Source organism: Aspergillus glaucus (genome assembly GCF_001890805.1).
Source record: "Aspergillus glaucus CBS 516.65 unplaced genomic scaffold ASPGLscaffold_1, whole genome shotgun sequence".
NCBI classification, from domain to species: domain Eukaryota; kingdom Fungi; phylum Ascomycota; class Eurotiomycetes; order Eurotiales; family Aspergillaceae; genus Aspergillus; species Aspergillus glaucus.
This window is the reverse complement of record NW_019170453.1, coordinates 1,518,150-1,542,063: the sequence shown is the minus strand read 5'-3', so window position 1 is coordinate 1,542,063 and position 23,914 is coordinate 1,518,150. Positions and strand designations below refer to the sequence as shown.

General features: G+C 47.5%; 10 protein-coding genes across 10 annotated transcripts; 6 read left to right on the top strand and 4 right to left on the bottom strand.

Annotated features, from left to right (window-relative positions):
* Positions 1 to 656: 656 nt before the first annotated feature.
* On the top strand, positions 657 to 2,519 carry ASPGLDRAFT_71231 (SDR family NAD(P)-dependent oxidoreductase). The gene is made up of 10 exons (XM_022549544.1): positions 657 to 874; positions 926 to 1,070; positions 1,125 to 1,211; positions 1,264 to 1,326; positions 1,378 to 1,485; positions 1,543 to 1,594; positions 1,648 to 1,736; positions 1,796 to 1,858; positions 1,920 to 1,998; positions 2,047 to 2,519. The coding sequence occupies exons 1-10, from the start codon at positions 825 to 827 to the stop codon at positions 2,067 to 2,069; spliced, it is 759 nt and encodes a 252-aa protein (XP_022406239.1). The 5' UTR covers positions 657 to 824; the 3' UTR covers positions 2,070 to 2,519.
* Positions 1,671 to 3,538, bottom strand: ASPGLDRAFT_162066 (methionyl-tRNA formyltransferase). The gene is made up of 4 exons (XM_022542503.1): positions 3,266 to 3,538; positions 3,134 to 3,204; positions 2,957 to 3,084; positions 1,671 to 2,896 (listed from the first exon to the last, which is right to left on the bottom strand). The coding sequence occupies exons 1-4, from the start codon at positions 3,522 to 3,524 to the stop codon at positions 2,161 to 2,163; spliced, it is 1,194 nt and encodes a 397-aa protein (XP_022406238.1). The 5' UTR covers positions 3,525 to 3,538; the 3' UTR covers positions 1,671 to 2,160.
* Positions 3,539 to 3,677: 139 nt separating this feature from the next.
* Positions 3,678 to 6,400, top strand: ASPGLDRAFT_41595 (uncharacterized protein). Its single transcript, XM_022545442.1, has 4 exons — positions 3,678 to 3,968; positions 4,023 to 4,116; positions 4,178 to 5,398; positions 5,449 to 6,400. The coding sequence occupies exons 1-4, from the start codon at positions 3,724 to 3,726 to the stop codon at positions 6,217 to 6,219; spliced, it is 2,331 nt and encodes a 776-aa protein (XP_022406237.1). The 5' UTR covers positions 3,678 to 3,723; the 3' UTR covers positions 6,220 to 6,400.
* A 1,014-nt stretch (positions 6,401 to 7,414) lies between these two features.
* On the bottom strand, positions 7,415 to 8,866 carry rho1 (Rho family GTPase RHO1). Its single transcript, XM_022543567.1, has 5 exons — positions 8,477 to 8,866; positions 8,376 to 8,403; positions 8,036 to 8,233; positions 7,787 to 7,921; positions 7,415 to 7,725 (listed from the first exon to the last, which is right to left on the bottom strand). The coding sequence occupies exons 1-5, from the start codon at positions 8,542 to 8,544 to the stop codon at positions 7,573 to 7,575; spliced, it is 582 nt and encodes a 193-aa protein (XP_022406236.1). The 5' UTR covers positions 8,545 to 8,866; the 3' UTR covers positions 7,415 to 7,572.
* Positions 8,867 to 10,893: 2,027 nt separating this feature from the next.
* ASPGLDRAFT_162059 (mitochondrial 54S ribosomal protein uL24m) lies at positions 10,894 to 12,353 on the top strand. The gene is made up of 2 exons (XM_022542502.1): positions 10,894 to 11,509; positions 11,585 to 12,353. Exons 1-2 carry the CDS (start codon positions 11,093 to 11,095, stop codon positions 12,218 to 12,220), a joined length of 1,053 nt encoding a protein of 350 aa, XP_022406235.1. The 5' UTR covers positions 10,894 to 11,092; the 3' UTR covers positions 12,221 to 12,353.
* Positions 12,354 to 12,522: 169 nt separating this feature from the next.
* Positions 12,523 to 14,209, top strand: rtt106 (putative negative regulator of DNA transposition (Rtt106); the record flags this gene model as incomplete). The annotated part of the gene is made up of 4 exons (XM_022542501.1): positions 12,523 to 12,715; positions 12,785 to 13,153; positions 13,225 to 13,581; positions 13,644 to 14,209. The coding sequence occupies exons 1-4, from the start codon at positions 12,601 to 12,603 to the stop codon at positions 14,207 to 14,209; spliced, it is 1,407 nt and encodes a 468-aa protein (XP_022406234.1). The 5' UTR covers positions 12,523 to 12,600.
* Positions 14,210 to 14,785: 576 nt separating this feature from the next.
* On the top strand, positions 14,786 to 15,341 carry ASPGLDRAFT_264381 (uncharacterized protein). The gene is made up of 2 exons (XM_022543560.1): positions 14,786 to 14,885; positions 14,936 to 15,341. The coding sequence occupies exon 2, from the start codon at positions 15,037 to 15,039 to the stop codon at positions 15,292 to 15,294; it is 258 nt and encodes an 85-aa protein (XP_022406233.1). The 5' UTR covers positions 14,786 to 14,885; positions 14,936 to 15,036; the 3' UTR covers positions 15,295 to 15,341.
* On the bottom strand, positions 15,212 to 15,891 carry ASPGLDRAFT_41591 (uncharacterized protein). Its single transcript, XM_022545441.1, has one exon. It carries the CDS (start codon positions 15,782 to 15,784, stop codon positions 15,389 to 15,391), a length of 396 nt encoding a protein of 131 aa, XP_022406232.1. The 5' UTR covers positions 15,785 to 15,891; the 3' UTR covers positions 15,212 to 15,388.
* A 1,741-nt stretch (positions 15,892 to 17,632) lies between these two features.
* ASPGLDRAFT_63040 (uncharacterized protein) lies at positions 17,633 to 19,572 on the bottom strand (the record flags this gene model as incomplete). Its single annotated transcript, XM_022548614.1, has 6 exons — positions 17,633 to 17,872; positions 17,930 to 18,157; positions 18,220 to 18,814; positions 18,862 to 18,930; positions 18,965 to 19,168; positions 19,403 to 19,572. The coding sequence occupies 6 exons, from the start codon at positions 19,570 to 19,572 to the stop codon at positions 17,633 to 17,635; spliced, it is 1,506 nt and encodes a 501-aa protein (XP_022406231.1).
* Positions 19,573 to 20,124: 552 nt separating this feature from the next.
* ASPGLDRAFT_264301 (uncharacterized protein) lies at positions 20,125 to 20,563 on the top strand. The gene is made up of 2 exons (XM_022543559.1): positions 20,125 to 20,484; positions 20,534 to 20,563. The coding sequence occupies exon 1, from the start codon at positions 20,214 to 20,216 to the stop codon at positions 20,445 to 20,447; it is 234 nt and encodes a 77-aa protein (XP_022406230.1). The 5' UTR covers positions 20,125 to 20,213; the 3' UTR covers positions 20,448 to 20,484; positions 20,534 to 20,563.
* The last annotated feature ends 3,351 nt before the right edge of the window (positions 20,564 to 23,914 follow it).

The following is a 23,914-nucleotide window of genomic DNA, read 5'->3' as shown; positions in this document are numbered from 1 at the left end:
TACACCAACACCACCATTACTTGTTGAAGGCTCAACATCATCTGCTTTTGAAACATCTCAAAATCCTCGCCAGATTGATCGCAAGGTTCAAAGCCTACAGAGAAGTCTTCAAAAGAAAAGAACACTTTCTAGCAGTCCAGTCTCTCATATTCAACATCTTGAGAAGGCTGCACAGGTGGCAATGAATATGAATCTATTTCTTCATCAAGAAATCAAGGTTCTACGAGCTGAAGGTGAACGTAAAATAAAGAAGAAGGCAAGGAAACGTGCTTCTCTAGGGAATGATTTATTTATCTCTGTACAAGAAGGCCGTGAGCATATACAGCAGCTTGATACACAGCTTAATGAGCAGGTTGATGAGCTTACACCTATGCCTCGTCAACGCGCTTCACCACGCTGTAGTGGCTGTGGGACTGTTGGGCATACAATAAGAAGCTGCCCTAATAAATAGCTAGATATTTTGTCTGTTATATATTTTAATTCAATGGTGTTAGTGGTTGCAAAGCTTCAAATTCGTGGTGGTTGCGGAGGAAGTGGACGGGACGGCCGTGTGGACGGCTCGGCCGTGGATTACGTTATTTTTCAAAACACATTCATGTAATCCTGCATTGTACAATAGAAATATGTTTCACGAGCATTTCATAAACGAGCAATATCGGAAACACCGAGATCAGCCTGTGATATCGGAAGGGTCCCGCTTCTCCAAATGATACGCAGCGTCTCGCAGGTCTACCCCGCGCTGTAAGCGCTGTAAGATACCAACTCTCTTACCATAATATCAATTGCCATTCAACCATCTATCAGATTTCTGCATCAACAAGACAATGTCGTACTCTCTAAAGGGCCGCAACGTCCTCGTCACAGGCGGATCACGGTACATCTCTCCTCTCATAATTCCGAAAACTAAACTAACATTACCGAATAGGGGACTTGGAGCCCTCGTCGCGCAGAAGTTCGCATCCGAAGGCTCCAACATCGCTATCAACTATGCCTCGAGTAAAGATGCTGCCGAGAAGCTCGCATCTAAGATTCAGTCCCAGTTCGGTGTGAAAACGGTTACTATTCAGGGTGTGCGTGTATCTCCTACTTTGAGGGTGTACATTTGTTGATCTCGTCGAATGCAGGATGCAAGCCTCGCAGAGGACTGCAGCAGAGCCGTCAAGACGACCATTGAACAACTAGGTGGTTTGGATATTGTGATTTCCAACGCCGTAAGCCTCCCCGAATCCTCATAATTGATTTGTCAAGCTGACAGCTGCCCAGGGATGGACGAAAATTACACAGTTCAACGATTTGCATGCCATGAATGATGACGATTGGGACAGAGTAAGTGGACTTGGGTCCTGCTGACAGTACAATTTCTAACGCCTAGAACAGTGCTGGTCGACCAACGTCAAAGGCAACATGTACTTGTTCCGAGAGGCATTGCCAACCTTCAATGCGAATCCCGACGGCGGTGTCTTTCTTATGACTTCGTCTACTGCGGTTAGTAGATTTAAACACAGATCAAAGCACCCTGAATCAAGCTGATCATCATCTTAGGCTGTTTCGCCATCTGGAAGCAGTTTGCCCTATTCTGTAACAAAAGCAGCAGGTAAGGTCCCTTCGAATAGAAAAGCATTGTATGTCTCCTAACAATGAGAAAAGGTTTGCATCTCATGAAATGTCTCGCGCAGACCCAGGGAAGCAAGGTCCGGGTTAACTCTGTTCTTCCTGGTCTTTTGTTGACGGAATGGGTAAGTTGTCACCATGAGATATACGCATTGTGCGAGTGGAAGCTAAAATGTCTCAACAGGGCAACCGATTCCCTGCCGAGAAGATCCAGGGCTATAAGGATATATCTGTCCTCAAAAAAGTCGTGAGTACTTTCATCACTTGAAAGTTAATAAGACGAATGCTGATGCTGATAAACACATCAGCCTGAGCTTGAAGACACGGCCAATGCGTACATCATGCTTGCTCGGAACTCATCCATGACGGGACAAGCGATACAGATTGGTGAGTACTGCCAGGATATCATCGCTTATAGTTAGCTAACTCTGACAGACGCCGGGTTTGCCATTAAATAAACTCTTTGTTGATAGAATTTCGCCAATGCGAGGTCTTTCTCTTCGAAGACTGCATTCGATATCATCAGTATTTTTTGGTAGTACAAGTATCTCATAGAAGAGTATCGTGGAAGCCCCGGAACTCGAAATCGTCCGTACGGACTACTTTGTCACCCAACAATCCAGCTTTGCGTGCGGCCCGAGCAGCGTTCGTATTTGGCGCCCCTTCCACGATCATTCGGCGTAGATGGATTAGCTTCTTGTCAGAAGTCCAGACGTAGAGCTTCTCTTCCCTTTTACCCTCAGTCTGCAGAGAGCTAGCCACAAATGGCCAGCCCGGTGACGAAGCGAACTCTGTGCAGCCTTCCAGTGGCTGAACTTCTTCCATCTCCGCGAATATCAATCTCTTCCTTGATCCTGAAGTCGAGCCGGGCCGATTATCTGGTAAGTAAGCCTTGCCCCATAATGGGCCTATCACCCGATTCCTCCTGTTAATAATCTGCCATGACCACTCTGACCAGCTGATATGCCGATCTTCTGGTGTGATCTTAGCCGCATGTGGCGCTTCATTAAGCGGCAAATCGCTAAATCCTCGGTTTTCCAATGGAGGCACAAAAAGCCCCTGTCTGACACCATCAAGCAAAACATCTGCTCCCTTGGGCGTAACGACATCTAGAAGTTGCGAAATTGTACATGAATCTGGATCCGGTATCTCGAGGCCGGGGGGTGATGTCTGCTGGAGGACGACGCCACGATCGAAGTGCTGATGATGCATTGTCTGAAGCGTAACGCCGGTCGTGGTTCTACCATCCATGAGAACATGATGTAACGGTGCTGGCCCATGATAACTAGATTTCTATCAGTCAAAGTCCATATGCCACTAAGCTTTCAAGCAGATGGAAACGCACAATGGAAGCATCGAAGGATGGACATTTAGCCCTCCATATTTTGCTGAAGTAAGAATTCGTCGAGGCACAAACAGCCCGAACGACACGGCCACTACCAGGTTGATCGGTTCTCCAGAAGGCAGAGGTGGCTAGTACGGTCAGCTAACTGCCAATGGATCGACGAGGCCCGTATATTACCGTCCATCCTTTAAAGGTATCTATCTCGTGAATCGGAAGTGACAATTTGGATGCGGCCGCCTTGATGGGGACTATTGAATGGCTTCAGTTGGAACCGGTTTTCTCACGGCAATAGGAGCATTGAATAGTTACCCTCTCGTACGACTTTCAATCCCCTTCCAACCTTTTTTCCTGGCCTGCAGACAACATCAATCGAAGCGATACGATCCGGATTTAGTAAGTGCTCCTTATGGAGAGCTTTCAGTGAAGCGATACTGAACTCATCCGATCCGCAGAAGAGAATCCGGAGTGGATCGTAGGGCTTTGTAGACACGAAACGAATTGCAAATGCGCGATGGGACTGCGCCTGCCTACAGGCCCAGAGAATCCCGTGGTGTTTCAGGCGAAACATGGCGTTGGAAATTGTCAGTCTTGAGATGCTCGTCATGAATGTTTCCTCCGTCGGCGGCGTTTTAATCTCCGAGAAGCTAGACACGTGATGTCACTTGCGACATGCCCCCAAATCCAAACGAAAGATGGTGACTAGATAACAGCAGCAACTATCCTCCTACCTATTCTACCTTGGATTTCAGGCGCAACTCAATAATGCGATGCCTGAAAGCGACTTTGCCTCGGTGATCCCCGCGCAACTCTCCTTCCTTGCGATCTATAACCCCCTCCTCGGTCCGACAGACGAGACGCTCAGCGATCAGATTGTCTTCTACACGTCGAGATCGAGTCGTTTGCGACGGACTGAAAGTACTGCCGGGGGTGATGAAAGTGAGAATTCCAAGGATGAATCGAACGGCAGGTTGCGCCAGATAGGTCTGGCGCAGGGCATGGTGGGCTTCGCGAAGTGGGTATCACTGTCTACTTGAGAGCTTCAGTTACGCTGAACTGGCTATTATAGGACTTTTTCGGATGGAAAAGCACTGGAATACGTCGAGACAGAGAAGTCTCGGGTTGTCCTCCATGAGTTGGAGCAAAATTGGTGGATATTGGCTGTATGTTTGTCTTCCGGATTCTCAAAAAGGAGTTGGTCGCTAAGGGAACCTATTGTTGCAGTCCATCGACCTGACACGAATTCCGTCCGATTCACATAGCGGAACATCGTCGCAGCATGATGCAGCCGAGTCGCCCTTATTCGTTTATTCCTCTCGAGAGCTATGTCCACCACATCTTATGATCCAGCAACTCCGTCGCGCGCATGCCTTGTTCCTACTCCACCATGACTTTACGCTCGACACTCTCTATGAACGTGTTGGCAGGCCCACACTCTGTGCTCGTCTTGAGCGTTTCTGGGGGAAGTTCGCATGGAACTGGGAGGCTCTTCTGAGCGGGAACCCCGCAGTGGACATATATGACGGGATAAAGCTCTCTGCAGGAGGCGAGCTTGGGATCGGCGTCGGAGAAGAGGAATGGGGAAGCGGAGAAAGAGAAGTACTTGAGGACTTTGTCTCTCGAACTGATGGGCTTGTGGATCTGATTGCCTCGAGATTTGGCGATCCACTCACGCAGGTCGCAGCCGGGGATAATCCCCCATGGCTTGGTTTCGGGGCATATCCTAGGTCATCAGATGGTGTCATTTTCTCGGGTGTAGGAGGTATATCGAGACCGTCTGTGGTGCGAATATCCCAATGGATGGAATGGATCTACAGATATGGTGATAGCGCATATGGAGTGGGTGAAGACCCAACCTCGCCGCGTCGCCGAAAGCCGCGCAGAAAACGTGGAAGGCTACACTCGAAGGGCGCCAGTATATCATCCAACGCTAGAAGCCCATCCGAATCTCTGAATCCGGATCGAAGCTTCTCTCCCGGAATCCCCCGTCCTCTGGTGGTAGGGACACCTCCGCCTCCAGAAGGGCGCGTCAGCCCTCAGACGATTAGGGACAACTCACCTGCGAAAAGCGAGCAACAAGAGGGCGACTGGTCGAGCTTGAGGCCTGAGACCTTTATGAAATATCTTACTTTGGGATACGGCACATCGTGGTTTTCATCGAATCCGTATCCTCCGGTCTCTGCATCGAAACAGAATGACAGTCCGTCAAATGCGGGGCATGAAGATACTAAACAAGATGCTGAAGAGGAAACCCAAAGTAAACCTAAAGTGCAAGACTTGGGAAGATTCATTGTTGGTTTGCGTGAAGGAGAGGACTCATCTGGTCATTCTCCAGAGAGCCATACGGAAGGCAACTCAAAGGGACGAATAGAACCTCGAATCATTCACGTTCATTTGGCAGGGCCGGAGCAAGAGCGGAAAGGACTTCAAGCAGTGGTTTATTTGGTATGCTCATCCTCTTCCTAGCTCAAAGCAGTCATAACTAACGTTGTCAGCACCAAGCATTCATCTTCACATTCCTCTTCGATCCCGAAACGCCTTCTCTCTTGAACCATACCCTTTACGACAGCATCCGTCACCAACTATACCCCCTTCACAAACAACTCACAAACTCCACTTCCCCCACAACAGCAGCGACCCGGATATCCGTATCCGAAAACGAATCAGCCACAAACCAACAACAACCAGTCTACGACCTCGTCTACGACCCCTCAAACCTGACAATCCGCTCTTCCATCCCCAACATCCCAGACCTAGCCGCATACACCGTATCACACCCGAACAATAAGCCCTGGTCGCGCCTAGAATCCATCAATATCCACCACCAGTTATTGAGCACGTACCTCGACACCCGCGCACGACCCCTAGAAACCGAACGAACGTGCAAAACTAGTCGTGGCTGGTGGATCGTGTGGGTGCGGATGTCCCCCACTGAAACCCCAGAGCCCATTAACGACCCTACCACGCCTACTCCCACCACCACTATTCCTATATCACCCAGTAATACAGCACAAGAAGCATTCCTCATCCGCAAAGCCAGCGACGCACAAGCAACAAGCCACTCCCGCGGCGTGAGCATGAACAGCGGAGGCGGGGGGTCAACGAGTTTCTTCCGCGATCTGGGCGGTGCGCCTTCGTCGTTCTCGTTACCGTCACTGACTGGAGGTGGAATGCAGGCGGATATCATGGGCCCGGCCAGATTGGTGGAGGGGCTGGGTATGGACACTAGACGGTATATTGAGAGGTTGTTGAGTTTGAATCGGTAGATTTACGCGATGTCATATTACCACTGTTCTGGAATTACACGAATACGGAGTACATCCGTAGTTTCTATGGAGTATGGAGGTTTGGTATTCTGCACTTGTACTACACGGAATGCACAGCGTACTTTTGTGAATTGCTAAATATATCCATCCCAGCATAATTTTTATTCACTGATAGTAGACAATAATCAACTAAATCTATTGAAGGCCATCCGTTCTCCCGGATGGTCCTCCCCAGTCTATCATTCACTCCGTGCTACTCCGTATGTACTCGGACTACGGAGTGCTAACTACCGCTAACTACTACTAGCACTAGTCCAGTCCTGCACTCCGTACTCTGTATTTTACCCCTGATCGTAGTGCACGCGTCCAGTAGGATTCTAATAATATGTGTTGCCTAGACGAATTGACCACTTGGTACTCCGTACTATTTATATTGTTTGCTCTGATAAGCTGCTACTCGGGGAATGCACGGCGTATTGCAGGTGTCCTCAGCTCGCAAGACGGGCGTCAAATCACATGATGGTGTAATAATAGAATCAGCCAGTATCATCTTCAATGTTAGTGAATTTCGGGGAACTAGGATGATGCAGTATGCAAACTATGGAAAGGTTCCCTCCAGAATAGCGTAGATGTTCTGAAGACTCCAGGACGCAGAAGAAAAAGAGTATTCAGGTAGTAAAAATAATTCCATGCATTCTCTTAACCGAAAGAACAAACATCAAAAAAACAATTAGAAAAGAGACATAAATGATAGGGGATCGTCTTTCCTATCATGAAGCTCCGGCTTGTCTTCTGACCAAACCTTTCAGGCAATTATGTATTGGCCGGACTCACGTGAGAAAACGCCATCCTCAACTGTTGCTCCTGTTCGAATCGCATCATGCGAGGATTTGATGACCTTGTTCTCTTCTTTCTCTTTCCCCCCCTCCCCATGCTCTTTCCTGCTCTGCCGTTCTGCCAGCGATGGGCGTTTCGCCATAGATGATCGAGTCATCCGGAAGATGCGCGCTATTCGAGGAGCTGGGGGAAAGAAGTAGAAAAAAAAAAAAAAAGAAACCCACGAGGTTATGAAGACAACGCCTCCCTAGACAAATCTGCAAAATAAGAAATTCGACCAACTGCACAACCAGATAATAATCCCATAAAAGCTCATGTGCCCGTGACTGAACATTATCCACACTTCAGGCACACATTAAGACACGCCAACGGAGAAACCCCTTCTGAGAAAAATGAAATAAGAAAAGAAATTAGAAACAGAACAAAAGAAAAGACAACCAAATATTTGAAACGCTCATCCGGTTGATATAATCTCCGCAACATTAAACGACCTTGTAAAAAGGAGACAGCACTAGTTTACAGGATAGCGCACTTCTTCTTGCTCTTGCTCGTCTTGGTCAGAAGAGCAGCGCGGGTGGCCGCTTCGAAGACCTCACGGACACCCTCGTTGGTACGAGCAGAGCACTCGAGGTACTTGTAGGCGCCGATCTTCTTGCGGACTTCCTCACCCTGGATGAAAGAAACGGCATCAGCAAAAAGCTCATCCAGAACGAGAGGTGAGTCAACATACCTGTTCGGGAGAGACAGGCTTCTGGGAGGTCTTGGTGAGCTCTTCAATGGTCTTGGGGTCATGACGAAGATCCATTTTGCAGCCAACAAGGATGATGGGAAGGCCCTGGCAGAAGTGAAGAACCTCGGAAATCCACTAGACAAAGTCAGTCGTATGCCTTTCAAGACCAAGCCACTATCGCTTCTTTTGCATCGGCACCAGCGCTCTTATTTCCACCTCTTAAATAACGCAGGGGCGACAAAAACGCACCTTCTCTTGGACGTTGTCGAGCGAGTCTGGCGAGTCGACGGCGAAACAGATCAAGATGACGTGGGAGTCGGGGTAAGACAGAGGACGGAGACGGTCGTAATCTTCTTGACCAGCCGTATCCCAAAGGGCGAGTTCAACATGCTTGCCATCAACCTCGACATCGGCAACATAGTTCTCGAAAACGGTGGGGACGTAGACCTGTACAAGTGTATCGGGTCAGTCTGGGGGTAGCACGAGGATGGTATGGGCCGAGAGAAATCGGTGAGTCGAATCAAGTTATAGGGAGGCACGATGGGTTGTAATGGAAAAGAATGTCAAGCGATCATGAAGGGAAACTAACCTCAGGGAAGGTACCCTTGGAGAAGACACTGTTGGCAAACACTGGGTCAGCCTTGTTCAAGCGCTGCTGCTAAGCACAGAAAAGAGAGAAGAGCAACTTACATCAACAAACAAGTCTTACCACAGGCACCATCACCAACGATGACAAGCTTGCGACGGATCTCGGCCATCTTGTAAACAGAAAGAATCTCTGAGTCAGCGAATGACGGATATCAGGAGGTAGCAAAAAGCGGAAGACGAATGCCGTCGATCACGAAGATGAGGGATATCAGAAGGCAAAAAAAAAAAAAAGAGAGAGAGAGAGAGAGAGAGAGAGAGAGAGAGCGATAGAGAGCGATAGAGAGCGAAAGAGGACAGAAAAGATAAACACAGAGAGAGATAGATGTTGTTGAAGCAGTAGTGGCAAAGCTCCAGGATGAATGATGGAAGAGGGAGAGGTTTGGCTGGAGAAAAAGGGACAAGTCAGGCGCCCGGGCGAAAAAGGGCTATCACTTACGGTGCTGGAGGGAGTAGGCGCAACGGGCGCGGTCTGACAGTGATTGAATTAGAAGAAAAGTAAATTCACGAGAGAACCCAAAAGGCGGATTCAAACAATGATTATTAGAGAAAGATGGATTTGATGGAAAAGAGATGGAAAAGAAGATGTAAAAAGGGAAAAGGGAAGAAGAAGGAGAGAGAGAGGGAGAGAGAGATGGTGATGGATATGGTTGGTTGGCAGTTCTCTATCTTTTTCTCCCCCAATTCCAATTCCAATGGCTCAGGTGAGTCGCTGAGGCTCTGGGTAGCCGGTTGCCTTAGTAAGGGTCACTATGTAACTATAGTTGGTTACAGTACACCGACTTTAGCGTACGGAGAGGATTATTCTTGTACTTGTATCCGTATTCTTAACTACTACTTGTATTCCTTTGACTCAATTACGAATAACAGTGACACCCCTTCCATTCTACACGAGTACTTGCCTTCACAGCCTGCTCCTGCTATGTGGCTTGGATAAATTCAATTCAACCTTCTACTGGCATGTGTATGGTAATGGTACGGTCATGATCACCTCACATGCAATGATTCTCGCTCCGACGTATCTTCGTGACGTACCTGTAATTTAAGCCACCGTGGCTGGAGAACTTTCCCAATGGGGGTGAGGCGGTGAGACTTCGGTATCTTTAAAACAGAACAGACACTCCAGAAGAAGACAGGAATCCGGCCAGAACCATTGATTATTTGGTTCCAGATTTCTCTTTCGTTTTTTCTTCGGTGCTTGATTGCCTGGTGAAAACTGGGGATTACATAGTACAATGCCCCTTTAATAAGAATAGACGACGTGCTCCACTCTTCGGTTCTCTCAGTCTCAGGAGAAATTACGGAATTACTAGCCCGTATTAATACTAGTACAGGAATTGAGCACAGCCACCGACAGAGCCACAGTCCACCCTACAGAGCAATCCGTTAAGCTAACCTTGTTCTTCTTCCTAGTCTTCTACTTCATACAAGAGGCTCGTATAAAGGGAATCCAAGGATCAAACAATTAAAGTGGCCATTATTATCCCATATGACGGTATTGATAGGGCAAAAACATAGCATACCCCGTCATTAACCATCGTGAATCGCCACGCAAAGCACCGTTATTTGCTTTTCCCGTTTGTCCAGACTCACGGCGTTACTTGCTTAGCACTGACCATCTGATTGTCCGCTGGTAGTAGCGGGCTACATGTCATTTGAAGCATATTGTACTGGGGTCCAAAGTACTCCGTACTTTAACTCCGTACATTCCGATCCTCTGACCGTTTCTAACTTCCTGCAGAGCGTCGTTTACCCAATTTCTATGCAAAAAAGAGCAATCTGCTTGTGCCAGCTGTCTGTCTGTGCCCACGGCCTTTCCGGGAGCTGCTTAGACGCCATGGGGTGACCGATAAACAACGCATCAATGGTGTTACATACGCGACTCGGTTTGCAGTTTCTTGCAGCTTTTACGTGCCGCAACAGTCTCCAACTGGACTGTTTGGTCCTTGAATTTTCCTTTTTAGGAGAATACAATGGGAAAGGAAAGAAAAAAGCGATGATGCCAGTACTTGTACACATGATCTGCTGCAAATCCCCGAAAGCGTCACTACACAGCTCGCTGGTCCTTTGTCCCTGTGGGCCGTATCTATACGACGACCTGACGACCATTGCGGCATTTCTTTCAAAAAGGACTGATGATGTCGGCTGTTGTTTTGCTCTCTCACACACCTCTTAGCCAGGATATTATTATGGTAGGACGCTCTTACAGAAATTCATGATAACCAGGATCTTCAACCGATGGGTCCGGCCAGCAAGTGCCGAGTTCAAAAGAATTTTTCGGGAATGATCCATAAAATAAATTCGTTGGGAACAAGTCTGTTTGACATTTCAGCTAAAGGGTTGAATGTCGTTTCAATTGCTCCTCTGTATAATCGCTTTGGTATTTGGCATTTTGACAGGGACTCAGATATTGAATACATCGGAAAATGAACATACAGACACTAATACTCAGACAGTTTATTATCCTAATCACTCTCGAGAATAGCGTACAGCTCTAAAAGAGAAGAACCTCATGTAGTTCTAGGAGGACTCAGAATAATCACTGTGATTGGCTGCCCGCAATTTGACATCACGTGACCGATTAATTTTCCAGCCGAAACACTTCCGCATAGCCCTCCAGCGGACGACTCGACGGGATCACTCTCGGCCACACCAGTCAATATGCAAAGAGTCATTCGAAGGACGGCCCTGGCGCGGAACCAGGCGCAACGGAAGGCAATCCGTGCCGCCAAAGATGCCGAACGTGAAGAATTGAACGATTCCCTGAGACAACGGTTCGCCTACCAGCGCATTGAACTCGATGCCGTTCGCGCCGAGAGACAACGTCGTCGGGAGGACTGGATGCGGGGGCCGCTGGCGCCGAAGCGGGATGCTGGGCCTGAAGGGAAGAGCTTTGGTGCTCTGAGTCCCCAGGCTATGAATCCGCCTGTGATTCCGAAGCACCTCCGAAGGAAATATATCAACATTGCTCCCGGGGATCGGGTGTGTGTTATGAAGGGGAAGGACAAGGGCAAGATTAATGAGGTTGTTCGAGTTGATCCGGCAAATGAGACGGTCATGGTGAAAGAGACTAATATGGTATGACTCTTTTCCTCCGGTTGCTGGTTTCCCCGCGTTGCCGTTGAATATATCTAACAATTGAACTCTCTACAGGCCGATGTGACTTTCCCACCCTGGTTGAACGAACAGTACGGACACAAGAGCCCCGTCCACTCGATTAACCTACCCGTTGCCCTCGACGACGTCAAACTTGTGGTTGCTCTCGACGATCCGGCCACTGGTAGCACCCGGGATGTTCTTGTCGAACATGTCTATGGTGGAGAACCGTTCCTTGAGCGACCGTACGGCACCGACACCCCCCGACACACACGGTACATTGCAGGCGAGAGCATCGAGATTCCCTGGCCCCGCAGTGATCCCGCGGAACAGAAGGACGAGGAGTGGGACACCCTACGGATGGAAGTTGAGACACCTACCTGGGTGCCGTCGTTACACAACCCGCCATTCCCCTCGAGCGTCCTCGACGAGATCCGGAACAAGTTCTCGAAGTACCGGACACGGCACGACCCCGAGTGGGTTGAACAGATGAAGCTGGAGGACTACAAGAAGGAATATCTTCAAAGCAGGTCTTTGTTGACACCGAAGGGTGAATTGATTGCCATGCTGCGGGCGAAGAGTGCAGAGAAGACACAAGCACAGAAGGATGCTGATGGCAATGTGATCATGGATGACCAGACGGCCGGGTTTATTGAAAAGTTCATGAAGGAGAAGGCCAGATCTTCGGCTTAGATTTTACGGGATGCTTAATGTGCTGTTAAATGTCTATTTCCCTTTTCTTTCTCTTCTTGTTATGTATAAAACTGTATTGTAGCATAGGAAAATGACGAATTTACTCTCTACCTTCTATGAGGATTATCCATTGAACAGTTTCACTCCGAATTTTGTATATATGACCCGTCTATTCATCCCTGGCATAAGCGAAAACAAACACTCAGTTACTGTGCTTTCCCGGCTGGCGATAGGGCCCGGAGGAAGATCCCAGTCTCTCCCATCCGCCCCGATTTTCTTAACCTACCTTTCTCCATCCATCTTCCAAACCGCCCAGTCCCACATTCCTTTATTTTGATATATATTTGTTTATTTTATCTAGGGACTGTGGCTTTCTCAAAATGGCATTCGCAAGTATCAATCGAACGCCTGTGAATAAGAAGCTCAGCGTCCCGGCGATTGAAGAGGCATTCGCCGCGGAACCGCTTCTCAAGGAACGAGTCTACGACGCGATCGGTGCGTACAATTATTCCTCTAAAAAGGAAGAAAAACCCAGACTAACAACTACTTCTTTCTGAATCATAGAAATCGTCCCACAACAGAAACCAATTTTCGAAGACATTGCTAGATACACCACCAGCCTGCTGGCCAGGAATGCGAACACTCAATCCCAACATCACACCGTCCCCATCGACACGAAAACAACGAGCAACGACGACGGCCCAGCCGCGAAGAAACGCAAGCTGCAAAATGGAGATGCGCCGGAGACTGCTGCGCAGTCAACTCTCGACTTGAAAACAGAGTCGTCGCTTCAGTTCTACATGCCGGATATTTCGTTTGCTATTCCACAGAGGAAGAAGTTGACGCTTGAGTTTACTGGTGGACAGAGGTTCCTTCGCACGAGGAACCAGACGTCGAAGGAGGTGGAGTTTGGAGTGCCTATGGATAAGATTCGTGAGTTTCTTTGCTGCCCCTAGTTTAGGGTTCTTGGTGGATATGGTGCTAATGTGGTGATCTGGAAATAGAACACGTTCTGTGCCTTCCTGTGCCGGAGAAGAACCAGAAACAGTCGAACTTCTGTATCATTCCCCAATATAGCGATGGGATCAACCCGCCTCCCGAAGGCGAGACTGCCTCCGAAGCCCAGGTGTTCACGGTCAACGACGGGCCTCCCAAAGCTGCATACTCAGGGACAGGGCAGCCGGTTACCATTGGTGAGGGTGATACAGCTGAGAAGCTGATCCGACGGATATTAAACGACAATCTGTCGCAAACTAAGGTAATAGGGCCGGATGAGAGGGAATTCGTCAGTGCCACGCCCGAGGCACACCGCAAGGGAGAGAAAGCCTATCACGTTAAGGCATTCCGTGGTAGCAAGGAGGGTGAGTTGCCAGACCTCAATGTTGAATTGAAAGGAGTGAGCTAATTTAGGGTACGCGCATAGGCTACCTCTTCTTCCTATCTACTGGCATTCTCTTCGGTTATAAAAAGCCATTGCTCTTCTTCGCCTTTGAGAACATTGACTCAATTTCATACACATCCGTCCTTCAACGAACATTCAACCTTAACGTCGTCGCCCGTCCTACCACCAGCGACGAGACCCAAGAATTCGAATTTTCAATGGTCGACCAAGCAAACTTCTCGGGTATCGACACCTATATTAAAACACATGACCTCCAGGACGCTAGTCTTGCCGAAGCCCGCCGCGCAAAACGCTACAATGTCAACAATGTGAAGACGGAGAATGGCGCTGAAGCTGCCGATGCCGCTGCTGCCGATGGTGAAGGAGAAGAGAGTGAGCTACAAAAGGCACAGCGAGAGCTTGAGGACGAAGAGGACGAGGACGAAGAGGACTATGACCCCGGCAGTGATGCGGATAGCGGTGGAAGTGGCGCTAGTAGTGAGGAGGAAAGTGAAAGTGAAGGCGAAGAGGATGAGGGTGATGATGAAAATCTAGTGGCTGGTGAATTGGGGAGTGAGGTGGAGGATGTTCCAGAGGATGAATTGTAATCCCGATGGATGGCTGAACCGCATGTACTCTACTAGAATATCAGAACAATTGGAGGTTCACCGCTCAGCAGCATCAGTACTACTGCTAACAAACAACCGCCATTATTTTATACAACTCGCACTTCTATTCAAGACCATCTCTTCCATCCTCAATATGTCTATCACAGAAGACAAGCCAGTTCCCCAAGTGAACATCCTCTTTTCAACTCCCGGTTTCACAGCTCCATCCCCAGACACCCTCAAAGAAACGCTCACACCCAACGACACCATCTTCTCCTAGGGCGGCGTAAACATCGCCAAAATATCCCCCTCACTCGTCGTCAAATATGGATCTCACGTCACCATCAACGAAGCAAAATCCATGGAATTCGTTAATGAGAACATGCGAACCCTACCAATCCCCAAAGTCTATGCATGCTACACATACGGTCCGATAGAGCGAGATATCGGTGACTATAGGAGTTTATTTGATACATATATTCATGGATTTGGTGGAAGGACAGGACTTAGATCGCGCTTGGAAGGGATTTGATAAGGATACGAAGGAGCGTGTTGCTGGACAGTTAAAGGGGTATCTTGCTGAGTTGGTGATATTGGAAAGATAATGAGAGTTATATTGGGTCGGTTAATGGGGGGGGTGTTGCTAATCCGGCTTTGGGGTATCATTCTAATAAAGATAAAGACGTCTTCTGTCTGCAATTGTTGTATGAAAGCTAATAATTGCACCATCAGGACCATTCGACTCTGAATAAGCATTCAATAACGCCCTCATAGACGCGTATCAATCAAAACTCCCGAGATCTCATGTCAGAAGCTTTCTGACTGGCATGCCCTCTCAATACAAACATCGAAATATATTCACTCACGGAGACCTACGACTGGCCAATATCAAGGTCAAAGATGGGCATGTTACTGGTATCTTGGACTGGGAGTTTAGTGGTTGGTATCCTGAATACTGTGAATTTGCGAAAGCTCTTCACATCTGGAAATGGCGGAACGATTGGACGGATTACATGGTTCAGATTTTCAAGCCTTATTGTGCTGAGTATGGAGCTTATCAGTTTTTGACTGAGGTGCTATGGTAGCAATGATGGACTTCACAGTACCCCTTCACACATTCTTCTGCATCGTCTAATAGGCACATTCTGCGCCTCAATTTGCCCTTAATGTTCACAATCATCAAACCAACTTCCTCGCCGCAGCCAAAACCTCATCAATCCAACTCGAACAATCTCTCACCGGCGGATCCGGTTTCACCTCCGTCAACGCCCTCGGATCATGCGGCGGCGGACAATTCCTCGCAATTTCCTCAAACCTCGCAAGCTGCGCCCTCGGCAGTCGGAACAGAAAAGCAGCACCTTTGTATTCCGGGATCTTGTCGAACCGGTGAGCGGGTTTCGAGTCGTAGTCCATTCCCAGTCCAACGGTTCCTGTGACGTGGTAGAACCGGCCGGCGCCTTGGTCTTTGTTTTCTTGGGGGACTAGGGCGATGGCTTCGTGGTCTGTGCCTAAGGATTGGGAGAAGAAGACGCGGTAGACGTTGTAGGTTGTTGTGCCTGCGGACATGGTGGCCATGGTTTTGGTTGGAGTCTTGGGGAGGTTGGAGGTTGTTGTGTATGGATGTCTATGAAGAATAGATAATGAAAAAAATGAATATTTAGAAATAGAATGAAAATAGCAGATGGCCGATTTATCATAAGCTATTGAGCAATCAGTGAATAAAGGTCTGCTATGATTCATCTATGCGCCTACCATGCAAGTTTGACCAGGCCTGCTTCGTATTGCGAATATGATGACCAATGGTGTTTGAGTAGGGATCTCACTTGCTCATTGTATGAAACAGAATTATATGCAGCATAGCAAACAGAGCTATTTGCCAAGCTATTTTGTTTTAATGTCTTTCAAGAATTACGGAAGCTGATTGTTACAGATTATTGCATAGACTCACGGACTACCATGCTTGTCTTTTCTGGTTCGATGTGCTGTATTGATGCTATATAGGATAAAGTATCTAACGTAGCCTTTTGAACATTGGATTCGAGACACAATTGTTCTGAGGATCGAATCGCTACCTTCATTGTCCATATTCTCTTTGCTCTCCATACCATATCAAACTTTGTGAGCTAGAGCCTTGCTAATGCCCTCTTTACATCGTTGATGATGACAAACTTGGCGAATGTCTCTAGCTGGCATTGCACTCGGCAAAATATGCCCTGGGCTTCTTCGACTAAAGATTTCTCTTTCCCGCCCCATAGATCGGTTGGCTACTCCTGAAGCCCGACGTGTTACCCGATTCATCACCTGGTAGAAACGTTGATGCAATCGTATACCCAGAGGGGAATTGTAAAAATTGTGACAGTTGACCCACCATACACGGCATCGAATCCCACTTCCTGCAGGGCCATATTGACTTGCAATGCTGCGCATTCAGCCTCCGAGTATGGTGTTAAGTCCAAGTCACGGATTTGTTCTGGCGCGATGCTAATCATGAACTGGCCCAGTCAGTTGCTTGCAATTCAAACGGGAAATGGCTCTATAGTCACCCCTAGCTTTCAACTTCTCGATAATTCGAATATAGCGTTTGAAGAATACGGTTGCACCTTCGCGGTTATCAAGCCTGGAGATTGAATCTGCCACTCTAGAACGGGATGGGTAAGTTGCCAATTTTCCTCTAGCCAAGTTAGCATGCACAATGTAGTAGTCTTTTATGTCCAACTGCTGTATAACAAAGCTCTTTCCGATGCCGCCTGAGTCCACAAATTGACGCGTGGAGGTGGTGCCGTGTTAGTGAGACCATCATTTGTGTGGACACTATCACTATAGCCGGGACTGTTTAAGATCCGTGAGATCTCATTTTGTGGGCTTGCCCAAATCGAATGACAGCTCCCTTGTCGATATGCCACCTTCTTGTGCATTGAGTCACTCTGGTCAAGGGTGGTTGGCACCTAGGGTAGCATTGTTAAAAGCGATACAAGCACCTATCATTTCACATTGCTATTTCAATGTCATCTAGTTGACAATTGATGGCTTAGGAACCATGGTAATGCTCCCGTGCCATTGGTTTGGCTGGCAAACATTTGCGAACCGAAAAGTTCAGTCAAATAAACGGGGTTCGACATAGCCAAACCATCAATTTATACTTCGCATATATTTGGGTCGTCTCGTTTTTATTAAGAGGTTTTCGATTCACCAACTTCTCTCTGTAGCATTGCCATACTCCTGGTATGTTCAGGTCCTTTGGTATGCTGCCTTTTGCTAGAGATTTTTGTAGTAATATGTGAAAGGAGGATGGGATAAGTTCGCTACGAAAGCCGCTGGAACAATACAGTGAAGGCTGGACACGCAGTGAAGCACGAAGTACTACCATGAAGTGAATAATTTGCCTTGCTCAGCAGTAAAGAACCGATTTTATGCCATGGACTATCAAGAAATACGTTCCCATTCGTCCATACACTCCAAGATCCATTTCCATAACCTAGAATCAGCAATAAACATCCCATCCCTCCGATTATCCCGTGATACAAGCGTCAACTTCCTAGCTATCGAGTGTCTCAGAATACCTTGATGCCGGAAATAATCGTGCTCTTTTCTCTGCGTCTTCTCTAGCGGTTCATCTTCCAGTCGCATCTCCTCGTATCGTTGCTTGTAGTAAGGTGAAGAGCGCTGGTCAATAAATTACTGCCCCTTGTCTGTTTCTGATCCGTGTATAAAATCCCAAACGGGGGTGAAGAGGTTGAAGTCATCTTCTGAGTCAAAATTGAGAAGCCGAGTTAGCAACCAGAAACATCTGCTCTGCTGTGGTGATCCAAAAGACTTGCTGTATTCAGCTGTCTCAGTTCTTAGTGTTGAAGAGATAGCAGCGCTGAACCCATTTCTGAAAGCAGCAATAAGGTCTTGGCTTAATTCGTCATGAGAATGTGGTAGTCCAGGCGGGATTAATAGCATAGTCTCTGAAACTGGAACTGTGGATGCGAATTCCCAGTCGATAATGCATGTGATATTTCGTCGACGTATATGTTGTTAACGCTCAAGTCAGGCTGGTAAAGTGGAAATGACTCTAGTGTAGTTTCTGGGTCCAGTCTCTGTATAATATCCCGCAGAGAATCACCGGCAATGATGCAATCGAGCCTGTTATCTGAAGAATCAAGCTTGCTCCCAACAGCCACAAAGTCATTCCAAAGATCACATGCCCGGTGGTACTGAGAATCAGACTCATAGTCATCACGCTGGGGGACGGGAACGACAAAGCAATGATGCGATAGTGGTAAAGCCTCTGCATGCTCTGTAAATGCAGTGATCAGGCTGCTGTAGAACTCAGCTTTTGGAGTAAACGGACCGCGGGGTATCCCTTCGAGAGAACACCGATCTTGCATTACATGACCGCGCGAGAGGCACTCCTTGGCCTCGAAGCTCCCCTGTTCCTTGAATAGCGAGCCTATCTGGTCGAAACGCAACCGTGACAGTTTCCATGTGTTAGCGCCCAGTTGGAAGAGCACCTTGGCTTTGACATGCAGAGGTACTGGTTTCCATGTATTTGAAAGTGGCTGACCAGATGCTTCGCTCATCAGGATGTACGGGATACCAATGTCATTGTCTGACGTAGCGCTTCGACAAATTAGTTTGTGACGAAGAGAAACGAAGACAAATCCTACCTATAGTCATACACATCTGGGATCGGAATATCACTGCTTGCTTTTATGTACTGTAGAGTGGCAGCTTCGCTCGCAAGATCCATAGTATTCGGTGCGTGGAGACCGTAGAAACCATCGCGTCCCATCTTCAAATGAAATACGGATAGCCCAGTTGAAACTTCCACTGGCAGGATGCTGGTTCACATCGCAGGCACACTCAATTTCATCTCGAAGGGCAGTTTCTCGGCGACAGAGTGCCTGGACATCGAATTTGGCGTATGTAAAGATGGGGGGGGGGGTTCGTATTTGGGGCCATGTTCCTGGCGGGCTAGAAATATATTTTGGGGACCAGCCAACTGCGGAAAAGGTATTGCAACTCAAGAACACATGACCCCGCATTTTATATGTTTGTTCTTTGCATATATGGCGTTTAGAAGTATGACAAATGTGGCATTGATGTTTGTATTTCCTACTCCTTATATCAGCCTCGCACTTTGGCCATTTCTCCAGAACTCCTCGACAACCTTTGTACTTACATTATAGCTATATACTTCCTACCTACTTTGCTTTTCTCGGTCTTTGATCTATGTATACCTGTGAAAAATGCGGGCACGCATGCTCTTCGATGATGTCGCCTGGGAACGAAGCGAAGCCATCGCGAATGGTTGGATTGATGAGCTCTTCAGTGATCAGACAAAGTTGAGAGCCATTGGCGACTTCATCATGAAGCATCGAAGAGGCGTTCCTACCGAGCTATGCGATCCCAGATCCGGATCATACAATCTGGTATTCCACATGAAGTTTGAAGACGGTGGCTCTGCCATTATCAGGTTTCCCAAACCGGGCGCTACTATGTTTCCTGAGGAAAATGCCCGGAATAAAGTCGCTGTAATTGGATATCTGCAGGACAATACCTCAATGCTGGTGCCTTTCATTCTGCACTGGGGCCCCAGAGAAGAAAGTCCCCTCGGCTTGGGCCCTTTTATTATCATGAAATACATAAGCCATGAAACGGATTTGGCGACAGCCTTAAATACCCCGGGTTTTAGCAGAGAAGACCGTACGCGCCTCGATCTAGATATCAACCTTGACAACACAAGCTCCCCAGGGAAGGCAAGCTTACATCCTCTCTCAAAGATGATGGACCGTTCAGGCTGTGGTGTGATGACTTCCGACCCGGAAATGTGCTTTTGAATGAGAACTTGCAAATTGTCGGGGTTTTTGACTGGGAATTCACATACACCGCACCATCCGAATTTTCTTTCGCCCCGCCATGGTGGCTGCTTCTTGAATAACCGGAATATTTGCCGGGAGGTCTTGAGGCCTGGACAGAAATCTATGAAAGTCGCCTACAGACCTTTCTGAAAGTGCTAATGGAACGCGAGGACGCTGCTATAGATTCAGGGAGGCTGGGAGAGGATCAGAGGCTTTCTGGCAGGATGCGTGAGAGCTGGGACTCTGGGGACTTTTGGATATCCTACGCAGCTAGGAAGAATTTTGCTTTTGGTGCCGTGTTCTGGAACAGCTCGACTCTCAGTTCTTTGGGCCTGGTGCGAACACTGATGGTGATAATAGATGGAAAGAGAGAGCCGATCTACTTGATATAAGAGAGAAAGAGTACATGGAACCATTTGTGACGAAGAAGCTGGAAGAAATTAAAGAGAGGGTATGGCATGAAAGCCGGATGGGTGAGCAATGACATGGACAAGACGTGATATTGAACGAACTAGCTATGCTATATCGTAACTAGGGGGGTATTTTATATAGGCGAGATAGAGTATCTTTCCACTCACATCTCAAACATCTGACCCGCAGGAAGATGTTCATCGGGCTCATATTTGAATATCTTTCTCAACAGATCTTCAAACACCTCGATCTCTTGAGATAAAATCGTACAGTGAACATCTTTGCATCCCAGCCGCCGTGGTGCTTCATAATGATACCCGCATGCAACATGATCCTGGCTTTTGAACTCCTGCGTGATTTTCTGTAAAGAAATCTTCCCGTTCCTCGATTGAAAAGCACTCGGTTGGCTTCGGCCACATCTCTGAAGCGCTAGTCGATTTCTCCCATGCATCCCATCACCTAGGAAATTTTCCAAACCATCTGACCATCAAATCCAATTGGTCATCGAGGTCTCCAAATACCGTCGCAAAAAGCATCCTCCCTGTTCGAATTGCAAACAGCGTGCAGCCAAGTGCCCAGAGGTCACTCCCAATGCCTGCCTTTTGCTCAAAGATGGGTTCCGATGAGCAGTAATTGTCCGGTATACAAAGGTTCTTTGGGGGCTCCGATGCCTTGAAAGATTCACCAAAGTCAATCACGCATATATTATCTGCCAAGAACTTTCGATCGACGCGGCAGAATCCGGTGAGTAAGCGAGGTATTTAGTTAACTAGTTAGGCGCTGTCGGGTCTAGAGGCTCTCTGGACTTTGTGGGTTGTGTTAGTTCATGAAATCTGCGAGTACAAGTAGTAGTAGTATAATGAACATACCGTTGTGAATACTTCTGCCGTTCTTGGTTCGCCCAGGATCTTGATGATTTCGCACTCGGGGAGACCGTCCATGTTTGACATGCGGAGGAGGATATGCAACGGCGTGAGATCTATCAAGATGAGCGCGATCAGTCATGAGAGTTCCGAGTGAGTGGAGAGATTGAGGGGGTAGAGCTTACCACCATGACAAATGTCATGCTCATGGAGTATAGCCAGAGCGCGCGCAGCCTGCAAACCAAATTTTCGTAGCACCCTCCGGGTTCATAGTAGACAACACGCTCCACCCCCTCTGAGAATTTGTTAATCTTCAAGCGAAGCCCTGGATGCTTATCTGCCATTGTGAATTCACTCACTTTATATCTGCCTGGGAATAAAGAAGTAGAAAGATCAATTTGTTATAGCGCCTTTTGATCGCAAGTGTTTGGGGAGTCGTGGTTGCGGGTGGAAGGTCCTTCCTTCTTCAGTGACTCAGACGGCGTCTCTACGACTCAGTCACTCATCACCTTCCATCGAGCTCCTTCCTCTTCTCAACTGAGTACTTTCTCTGTTAGTTCACAGCGACAAACATAATTAAACATTACAAAGAGTGCCCTGGTACATTTAACGAAAGCATGGAGCGCTGCGGAGAGCATCAAATCAATGGCACGGTTCTATTCAATGTTATCTGGATGATGCGTGATGCTGTGAGAGAGAACGAATGGAATACTGAGAATGTCAGAGCATGTACAGAGTAATGTGTTAGCTATACGTTTTGGTGGCTTATAGTAGCTTTCAGAGCGTGCTCGAGTTTTTCAAGATTGTAAGATAAGCACTGGATTTCAACACTGGCCATCCTATTCAGCAATAGAAGCCAGTCCTCAACATTCCATCAACCTTCCGTTGTACTCAGCCCTCTCATGGTCCAAACGCGCACTTCCATTTTGCCTAGTGGCTCGCGACCACACTTGAATCGGATCAATCGACTGCCATAGCTTCTGGTCGAGAGACCAACTGCGTATAAGCTCTGAGCTATGTAGTTTCGTGCATAGAAAAGTAACATCCGTGGTCTCGTTGAAAGGGCTTGACAGCCGAAGAATTTTATATTGATCCTCCTCTCATTTCATTCGAGTAGTATAGTAGCACTCCGTTAGAAATACTAGTTACGATTCGCCAGATATTTGCGTTAGAAATCCTTCAATAGGTGGGTATTTTGGATAATGTGATACCAGGATGGAAGAGACGAGAGCAATTGAGTTGGAATATGGCACATGGTATGTACTCATAGGGTTGTATAGCAGGACAGCCAATTAGGAGGGACAAGCACTAAGCTCTATATCACGTGATGGTTTAGTTCAGGAGACACGCACCGACCACCAGTCATTATTTCACTTTGTTGGCTGAGAGAAGAGTGAAGATTGATCTTTTCCTTGTCAATTATTCCAAATGAAAATCAAATATATAGAGCACTATGTGGTTTCTAGAAATACTTTATTCGGTGTTGGAGAAAGCACTGACAGTACGGTATTGTGATACTGTCACATACAAGTAATGACTGGTATTGAAGGCACTCGTCTGGTTGGCCGCCCTGGGACGCCAGCCACAGCCGCTGAGTCGACCAGAGAAGTTGTTTTAGCTGCAGAAAGGAAGTGATGTCTTTGTGAATTGTACACCTTCAATTGGCTCGTTGATGCCAAGTACCTTTTTGGAATTGGATAGATTTAAAGCTCAGGGAAGGAACATGCAGCCGGGGTCGCCAACTATATTATTATTGATTGGCAAATGGATGGAGGCGGCAACTCCCTGGTATATCCGATACGATACATTCCACAGGTCAGACAGATCTAACTCAGTTCTCTCCCTCCTTTATGCAGGAGGAATTGGATTATTAGTCACCATGATAACAGATCATCTTGTGAGATTTTGTCTATTACTTGCGGAATATACTCCCGTTCGGACAGGTAGGTATATATATATTCCTCTTCCTCCTTGTATATCAATGCTACGATGCTCTTGCATGTATCTTAAGAATACGTACGGTACGATACAATAAATACATCGACCGGGCTAGACGCCTCTAGTGCCCGGCGCTGAGCCGTTCGTGGCCCGACAAGCAAGCGCCCAACTGTCCTTGTGTGGCTCCCGCCCAACTATATTAAAAACTATCAAGAAGGGAGGTCTGTCCTCCGCCCGAAAATTGCTAGTAGGCGATAGTGGTAGATACCGTCACGTTCGGTAATGATTCTGTATCATACATAGTAATACACAGTATGTAAGATTCAGCCTCTCTCCCTGGAATCGTTCCCCCAATCCCGATCCAGTTCCTCCTGTTCTCCGTATTCTCTCACTTGTTCTCTATCCATCTTCTCCATATTCCAATCGCTTTCTCCATCTTTCCTCACCTCTTCTCCTCTTCTCCTCTTCTCTTCTCTTCCTTTCGCCCTCTCTTCCTTTTTCCGCCCCCTCTTCCTACCTTTTCGCCCTCTCTTTCTTTCAATCCGCGGCACATCAATCAACTGCCCAGTGCGCCTTATCGTACTGCCACGCAGTTGGTTAGTCCCGGAAGAAGAGGCTTGGACGCTTTTCTTTTTTTTTTTTTTTTT